This window comes from Schistocerca gregaria, chromosome 5 (genome assembly GCF_023897955.1).
Source record: "Schistocerca gregaria isolate iqSchGreg1 chromosome 5, iqSchGreg1.2, whole genome shotgun sequence".
Classification (NCBI taxonomy): Eukaryota; Metazoa; Arthropoda; class Insecta; order Orthoptera; family Acrididae; genus Schistocerca; species Schistocerca gregaria.
In genome coordinates, this window is record NC_064924.1 from 287,548,371 (window position 1) to 287,558,031 (window position 9,661).

Here is a 9,661-nt window from a genome sequence, read left to right on the forward strand (position 1 = left end):
CAATGTTAACAAATTTCTCTTCTTCAGAAACGCTTTCCTTGCCATTGCCAGTCTACATTTTATATCCTCTCTACTTCGACCATCATCAGTTATTTTGCTCCCCAAATAGCAAAACTCCTTTACTACTTTGAGTGTCTCATTTCCTAATCTAATTCCCTCAGCATCACCCGACTTAATTCGACTACGTTCCATTATCCTCGTTTTGCTTTTGTTGATGTTCATCTTATACCCTCCTTTCAAGACGCTATCCATTCCATTCAACTGCTCTTCCAAGTCCTTTGCTGTCTCTGACAGAATTACAATGTCATCAGCGAACCTCAAAGTTTTTATTTTTTCTCCATGGATTTTAATACCTACTCCGAATTTTTCTTTTGTTTCCTTTACTGCTTGCTCAATATACAAATTGAATAACATCGGGGGTAGGCTACAACCCTGTCTCACTCCCTTCTCAACAACTGCTTCCCTTTCATGTCCCTTGACTCTTATAACTGCCATCTGGTTTCTGTACAAATTGAAAATAGCCTTTCGCTCCCTGTATTTTACCCCTGCCACCTTTAGAATTCGTAAGAGAGTATTCCAGTCAACATTGTCAAAAGCTGTCTCTAACTCTACAAATGCTAGAAATGTAGGTTTGCCTTTTCTTAATCTATTTTCTAAGATAAGTCTTAGAGTCAGTATTGCCTTATGGCTTCTACTAGTTTTTCCATTCGTCTGTAAAGAATTCGCGTTACTATTTTGCAGCTGTGACTTATTAAACTGATAGTTCGGTAATTTTCACATCTGTCAACACCTTCTTTCTTTGGGATTGAAATTATTATATTCTTCTTGAAGTCTAAGGGTATTTCACCTGTCTCATACATTTTGCTCACCAGATGGTAGAGTTTTGTCAGGACTGGCTCTTCAAAGGGCGTCAGTAGTTCCAATGGAATGTTGTCTACTCCAGGGGCCTTGTTTCGACTCAGGTCTTTCAGTGCTCTGTCAAACTCTTCACGCAATATCGTATCTCCCATTTCATCTTCATCTACATCCTCTTCCATTTCCATAATAGTGTCTTCAAGTACACCGCCCTTGTATAGACCCTCTATATACTCCTTCCACCTTCCCGTCTTTGCTTAGAACTGGGTTTCCATCTGAGCTCTTGATATTCATACAAGTGGCTCTCTTTTCTCCAAAGGTCTCTTTAATTTTCCTGTAGGCAGTATCTATCTTATCCCTAGTGAGATAAGCCTCTACATCCTTACATTTGTCTTCTAGCCATCCCTGCTTAGCCATTTTGCACTTCCTGTCAACCTCATTTTTGAAACGTTTGTATTCCCTTTTACCTGCTTCATTTACTGTGTTTTTATGTTTTCTCCTTTCATCAATTAAATTCAATATTTCTTCTGTTACCCAAGGATTTCTACTATCCCTCGTCTTTTTACCTACTTGATCCTCTGCTGCCTTCACTACTTCATCCCTCAGAGCTACCCATTCTTCTTCTACTGTATTTCTTTCCCCAATTCCTGTCAATTGTTCCCTTATGCTCTCCCTGAAACTCTGTACAACCTCTGGTTCTTTCAGTTTATGCAGGTCCCATCTCCTCAAATTCCCACGTTTTTGCAGTTTCTTTAGTTTTAATCTACAGTTCATAACCAATAGATTGTGGTCAGAGTCCACATCTGCTCCTGGAAATGTCTTACAATTTAAAACCTGGTTCCTAAATCTCTGTCTTACCATTATATAATCTATCTGATACCTTTTAGTATCTCCAGGATTCTTCCATGTATATAACCTTCTTTTATGGTTCTTGAACCAAGTGTTAGCTATGATTAAGCTATGCTCTGTGCAAAATTCTACGAGACGGCTTCCTCTTTCACTTCTCTCTCCCAATCCATATTTACCCACTATGTTTCCTTCTCTCCCTTTTCCTACTCTCGAATTCCAGTCACCCATGACTATTAAATTTTCGTCTCCCTTCACTACCTGAATAATTTCTTTTATCTCATCATACATTTCATCAATTTCTTCGTCATCTGCAGAGCTAGTTGGCATATAAACTTGTACTACTGTAGTAGGCACGGGCTTCGTGTCTATCTTGGCTACAATAATGCGTTCATTATGCTGTTGGTAGTAGCTTACACACATTCCTATTCTTTTTATTCATTATTAAACCTACTCCTGCATTACCCCTATTTGATTTTGTATTTATAACCCTGTATTCGCCTGACCAAAAGTCTTGTTCCTCCTGCCACCGAACTTCACTAATTCCCACTATATCTAACTTTAACCTATCCATTTCCCTTTTTAAAGTTTCTAACCTACCTTCCCGATTAAGGGATCTGACATTCCACGCTCCGATCCGTAGAACGCCAGTTTTCTTTCTCCTGATAACGGCGTCCTCTTGAGTAGTCCCTGCCCAGTGATCCTAATGGGGGACTATTTTACCTCCGGAATATTTTACCCAGTAGGACGCCATCATCATTTAATCATACAGTAAAGCTGCATGCCCTTTGGAAAAATTACGGCTGTAGTTTCCCCTTGCTTTCAGCCTTTCACAGTACCAGCACAGCAAGGCTGTTTTGGTTAGTGTTACAAGGCCAGATCAGTCAATCATCGAGACTGTTGCCCATGCAACTACTGAAAAGGCTGCTGCCCCTCTTCAGGAACCACACGTTTGTCTGGCCTCTCAACAGATACCCCTCCATTGTGGTTGGACCTACGGTACGGCCATCTGTATTGCTGAGGCACGCAAGCCTCCCCACCAACAGCAAGGTCCATGTTTCATGGGGGTAGGTTCACGCCATTAGGGGTGGAATTTCAAGAAATCCCTTCTTAAATGATGCTTAGTGTAAGTCTCCAAATTTCAAATTTCTGTCTTTAGTTGTGTGGGCTGGGTGATGATGAGTCTTGTATATATAGAGAGAAATTAAGATTCTGAAGTTCTGGTTGACTCTATTGAACATAATGTTGAATGTGCAATGATCCATGTAAACAATGGAGTTTATACATAGCCTTCTCATAAATAAATTCACAAGACGCTACACTGGATAAGAGAATTCAGCTACTGTATACTTATTTTCTGTAAAATGGTAAAGAACAAACTATCTCTACAAGACCAAGCAGACATACATTATGAATGAAACAGCCTCTAACCAAGTTCTCTAGGATTGCTAACACACCAGTAGCACATTTTTTATTTATTTGTGTATACTGGCAGATTAAAGTGTGCTTCATCAGTAAAGAACACCAACCAGTCATTAAGCAAATTTCAAGCAGCTCTTCCCATGTATTTCTCAGAGCAACAAAATTGCATTCATAGACTTTTGCACCACAGTCAACTTTTATGGATGGAAATGGAGGTCATCATGAAGATTTCACTTCACAGAACACTCAGAAAGCAGAAGAGTTACAGCATGCTTGCATGCTGACACTGAGAATATCAAAGAATAAACAGTCTTACAGCTGTGACCATTTGTGATTGTTTTCTGGTCTGTGGTAACCCTCTTATGCTCCTTCACACCTTTATAGTAGCCCTCCATGTGTCCAACCATGAAATAATTAATTTACAGTCAAGACTAAGACTTTGGGTGGGAATATTTAAGTGTGTATGAAATTTATGCTATATAGTGGCAATTGACTGTTCACAGTAAGTTTTGTTGCTAGATCCTGTGCCACACATTACGCTTTCTCCCTTTTTCATTCACATATGAAGTGCTGGAAGAGTTACTGCTTGAATGGCTGTGTATGCACACTGTAATTAGCCTAGTCTTTTCTTTGTGGTCACTGTGGGAGTGATATGCAGGGGGGCAATGTATATTACTTGATTCTTTGCCTAATTCTGGTTCTTTCACTATTGAAGTTTCAGTCACTTAGGGTTTCAGCATTTCCATGATGCTGTGCAAGGGGTAGACAAACCTATGGCCTTTTGTGCTGCCCTTTAATATCTCCTTTTTGTCTTATTTGAAATGAATACTACCGACTTGAGCCATATTTTAAGTTGCACATGGTTTTGTAAGCAGTCTTCTTTGCAAATTTACTATGTTTTCCAAATATCCTACCAATGCTCTAAAGCCTGGTACCTGCTTTACCTAGGTTTCAGCCTATGTGATCTCCATTGCAAATCCATACAGACTGTTATAACCAGGTGCTTGTATGAGTTTGATTCCAACTGTGCATCCTTGGTGGTGTTAGTCATGGAATACTAGTTTTCTGCATTATGTAAAATGCACAATTTTACATTTTGTAAATTTAAAGTGAGCAACCAGTCTTTGCATCACTTGAAAATCTTATCACCATCTGCCTTAATATTTACTCAGTTTTTTTTCAGATGGACTGTATTACAGATAGCTGTATAACCTGCAAAAAGCTGCCAATTACCATTGATACAGTTTGCCAGGTTATTAATAAACAATATGAATAGTGTCTCAATACATTCTCCCATGGTACACTTGAAGTTACTCCTGCTTCTGTCAATGACACTCTCCAAGATAACATATAGCATCTTTTGTACCAGAAATCACCAATCCAGTGACAAATTTTATTTGATACCATGACATGATCGCACTTTTGTTGGTAAACATTGGTGTGATAATGCGTCCAATGCTTAGAAATATTTTATCCCTCTTGTTATTTTGGTTGATGACTTTCAGCCTCTCACATGAAAACAGCCCAGTATGTATTTCACATAATATTTATAGATTCTATGTTGCTGGTATGGAGGTGGCAGATGAAATTCCTCAATGCGTTTGAGCAGAGATTGGAAGATAGTTTTGTGGATAACTTCTGCTACAACTCCGGTAGAAAAGGGTGACAAGTGTTTCCTTTCAACTACTGGTTAAAGATTTTATTTGATGGATGTAATGTATGTTATGACTGAGAGAGTGAATAACTCAGCCACAAATTTTGTATAGAATTTGATAGTGATTTCATGGCCCCTGGAGCTTTGTTCAACTTCTACAATTTTAGCTCTTATCAAATGCTACTGATATTAATGTCAGTTGCAGTGTTACAAGAATTGAACTGGGGCAGTCTTTCATACACCATCTCTCTATCTACAAATTATATGATTTGTTTGCCAGCTAATATGCAATAGTTGCTGTTTCCTTGCAGATTAATGGATGGTGACTGTACAATTCAGATGAAATATTCCACTACGTACATTTCTTGTCATTCAAACTTGAACCACAGTTCTTCTACACACTCCTGCTCAGTTGTTAATGTTTTGTAGTTCCTGTTTCAGGTATGACACAGGGAATGTTGTCTTACCTAACACCTATAATACTGTAGTTACTTCAGTTGTTTTCTGGACAATTAAAGTCCTCTCTGATGATAAAAGTATGCTTGGGAAACATAAGTACTGAGATTTTCACTAAGGTATTCAGTTACACTTGTGAGTGAGTCTGGTGGTCGATAGACAGATCCAATTGTGAGTTTGTAGTATGCACACCCTTGACAGTGAGCCTTACCCAGTCTTGCATGTAGCTTCAGTTCAAGCTTTGTAGGTTTCAGTTTCTTATGACTCCATCAAATACACCACCTTCATTTCCCATTAATTTATACTTTTGCAATATACCTAGACTATGCCTAAAATCTCACCGCTGTCAATTTCAGACTTTAGTCAACTTCCTATACCCAGCTTCACTGCATTTTAAGACTGTTTCAGACTCTGAGTCTTAGTTGTGTATGCTTCAGTGGTTGATTACTGGGAATTTAATTGGCCCATCTGTTGGGAGGATTTCTTTGGGTCTTTCACAAACATTTCAGTGTTTCCTATAGCTGTAGTTATCTGTGTTGGATGGAGAACCATCTAACCTTTTTTTTAATTAAAAAAACTTGTATGCACTCCACACACAGACAGTCACCTTGACATGTAGTGCACATTTGCCCCGTTTAGGGAAACCATACAGTTCTCAACACTGTGGTGCAACTTCAGGAAGTTGCAGCCTAGCTTCTTTCAGAATCTTCAAACTCTCTGATTCAGGCTTTCTACTCAACTGAGAAACAGAGGACCATAATCAGTTATGGGGACAAATGTTGCAGATTGTGAGCACAATTGAAAATCTGTGAGTGAGGTTAATCTTCTCCATCTTTTCTGCCATTTACTGAAATGAACCAAGCCATTACTCAGAGCATTGGTGACAGTCATTGTTTGTTCCAATGTGCACTCCCGTCTGCAAAATTCCCTAGACATACACACCGAGCACATGAGGTGATCCTTCTTATCACTTTTGTTTTCCATATTGTGTATCATTACTCTCTGTGTCTGGAATGCCGATGGTTAACAGACCTGTATTCTTTTGTGTTTGTTTAACCTTCTTACGAGATACGATAGGCTTTCCTATGGGTGAAGAAATGGCAATGGCTCAGTTTCACTTTCAGTGGGAGACAGCACTCCAGACTGGTTGGTTATGGACAGATGTATCTTAAGTTTCCCAGGTCCCTGTCTCTCCTGTATACAGTTCCTAGACCTAAAACTGACTCACCAATCACAGTCAGGGTGCCAAGTAGTGATAAGCTCTGTATTTCCTAGAGAGGAGACAGTATCCATAGGAGAGGGTAGTACTCAAGCTACCTTTAGTACATTAGTCTCTGTAGCTCACACAACACAGCAGTTCACAGCAGCTTCCAGTCACTTGACAGCAGTCAGGGCAATTTCCACCTGGTTGCAAACAGCTACTAATTCATCCCATGCCCAATGACAGCATTTGCAATGGCACTGCAGTGTCACTGGTGCAATGTTTAGCTGAATTCTAAACAAATAATTTATATTAACCTTCCTGATTCAATTTTAATTCAAAGATCTGTACACATCAAGGACTACATGCTCCCCTTTAAGATTTGAGCTTATAACACCCAAGAAAGTGCTTTGTATTATGAACATGGGAAAATATTTACTGATACGTGAAAGTAACTTCATGTTTTGAACTTCTTTCAGATCCGTGTAGCAATATTTAAAGCATTGGCAATGACAAATGTGAACAGTATATACTGTTGTTGAATGAGGAAAAGAACTGGATCACAATATGACAGTTATAATATCTGGGAACATGCAATACTATGCCACAGCAGCCAACTTTGTAAGAGTTAAGGTAACGTCTAGGTCATAAAACTCCGTACACTGACCTAGAAAAACAGGTCAGGAAGCGAAGAAAAGTGGAAAGTCTGCACCAGTCACAATGGTACATGCACTGCAATAGGGGTAAACAATTTTTTGGTAAGATAGTGCTGCCAAAGCTTGCAGAATATGCAAGTGTAGCTCACAAGCACTGAATTATTGCAAAATATGTAATGCACAATACTTCAAATGTTCAAAAATACTTAATATATGGTAATACACAAAAGCCTTGACACAATCAGTAAAATATAATTACAAAATGACAAACTCGAAGTCCAACCTATCTGCAGTTTCACACAAAGGAGAAATCTTGCAAACTTCTGTGTAAATAATGTATCAAGTGTACAGATTTTACATTTAACTGAGTTCACAACATAATCTACACTACTGTGCCAAAAATAAGCACTGTTTCTCACACTAAAAATAACAAAAATCCTGGAGCATCAACAAAGCATGTTTTTGACTTGGGGTGGTCAATTGTGCTATAATTAATAGGCTGTAGAAGATACGTGGCTGCATACCAGCTTCTGTCCCAGGAGTAACTGTAGAAGGGCAGACAGGCTTGAAACGGACATTGAAGTGTGAGCTTTAAGACTCTTGAGACATCTTTTTGTTTAGAGGAAAATTTGAAAAAAATCCAGAAAGAGAGAGAGGTATACATGAAAGGAAGGAAGAAAATTTATTACAAATCATAAAAGAACTGTAATAAAAGTAGCAAGTAAATAGATGGAAGTAACAGCTGAGTGTCATGAGCTCAGCCTCCAGCCTTAATAGTAACTTTATCCAGTTCCGTGTCTGTTTACATGCACAAGATTATTCCAGATCAAGATTTTGTATCTTATTTCTCCTCAGGTACACACTCAGTCGTGCTCCAGTTTGCAAGTAGTTGCACATTTCTGTATTATATACTGTCATCTTGCATATCACAAATATGTCAAAACATGTTCTTTGACTTATCAAATATCTGTTAATACTGTCCCTCTGATGTAAGAGTGACACAGATTTATATGAAAGAAAATGTTCACAGACATTTTGCAGATAGAACAAAAAAAATTATAATTCAGTATTTACTGTTTAGTGGAAGTTTTTTGGAACACCAGAGCAGTAAAATTCTTGATCCAAAAAATATATACTCTGAACTGTTATTTGGAAACGTAACTGTGGCTCAATAGTCTAGAATACCAATTAAAGTGCTAAAATGTGAATGTACTCTATGATACATATTTTATATCTATTATTTTCATATTTTTAGTCTTTGTTTATATTTCAGTTGACTCTGATTATCTACGATAAAATATAACTTTTCAATAACTTGTATCCACTTTCACTTTTCCTGACCATCCCTGAGGGACATACATATGTCAATTGTTTGCCACTGATAAGTTTGCTTTATTGTACTAATGCTTCTGAATTCTAGGTAAAAGAATTTGAAGTAACTAATGTTCACACTTAGTATTATTTGCTCTCCCTCTCCCATCCTATCAACCATACCATATTCTCAAGTTTTTAAATAACATTTTGAAAAAGAAATACTTTTCTTCCAAGAAGCTGTTATGAAAAGAAAATTATTTTGTTTGTGTTTATTTTCAGTGTCGAGGTGCAAAGATCAATCAAAGTACTGCCAAATCGTGAAAACAATGAAAGCTTGTGGGATACACCAATACTGGAACCAGTGTTGTCACTCATGTCGGAAAAAAACCTAGTTCGGTGACTGTATACCTCTAGCATCATTTGTTGATGAATTGTGTGAATTATTGCCTCAGTGTGGACTAAAGACACTGTGTGGTAATAGAGTAAAAGAGTTTCAGAGACATCTATATATTAATATGTCAGAAATGACATATTATTGACCCTCACATATTTTTGGTGACATGGTACTAAGTACCAGAGTGAAATGTTTCACGCAAAACCCTAAGTGGGGGTGAAAACTTTGAGTACTATTTTCATGAAGACTGAAAATATTAAAAATAACTATGTCCTGCCATTTTCATATTTGTTCACATTATCAAACTAGAAAGACTTCCATTGGATACTTACAAATTCTATCTAAAATTATGAGATTATTTACTTTAAGACATTTATAATTCAGTTTTCCAAGATGTTTGGTCCTGTTATTAGTGAAGATTGGGGCTAGTTTAATACTCTTACTACATTACTTATTTTTTTAAAAAGTTGTTGTCTTGCTGTAATGAGATATTTAAGTACACATAAAGTACGATGGTGTTGTTACCAGTATTCCTACAAGCACACATTCCATTTGTTATTTGTAAATAATGTAGCATAAGTTGTAGTATACTTGTAAATATTGTATTTATTGAAATACATTCATTTGACATAATTCATAGAATTTTTTTTATAGATATTTTGCTGTAGTACAACCCTACCTATGTCCTTTCAGTTTAGTCATCTAAGCATACTTCAAGAAAACAACTCAGAGCTTCAACTTTCCACTCATGTGTCTTCATTCCTAGCAATTCTGACATAGGTTCGACTTTTACTGTCAAGGAAGGAACACTGAGAACTTTGGTTTGGCACAATCTAGGTTTATTACTGTGAAATGCTTTTCTT

At 37.4% G+C, this 9,661-nt stretch overlaps 1 protein-coding gene across 13 annotated transcripts in view; it reads left to right on the forward strand.

The window, feature by feature from the left end:
- LOC126272639 (protein madd-4) overlaps positions 1 to 9,431 on the forward strand; it is a 1,706,630-nt gene extending 1,697,199 nt beyond the window's left edge. For 8 of the 13 annotated variants that reach the window (XM_049975622.1, XM_049975626.1, XM_049975621.1 and 5 more), the window contains one exon: positions 8,684 to 9,431. In XM_049975622.1, coding sequence (XP_049831579.1) covers positions 8,684 to 8,725 — 42 coding nt within the window. In that variant the 3' untranslated portion in view covers positions 8,726 to 9,431. The remainder of the gene's footprint in view (positions 1 to 8,683) is intronic. The other 5 variants (XM_049975614.1, XM_049975615.1, XM_049975617.1 and 2 more) reach the window with 3 other exon arrangements.
- The last annotated feature ends 230 nt before the right edge of the window (positions 9,432 to 9,661 follow it).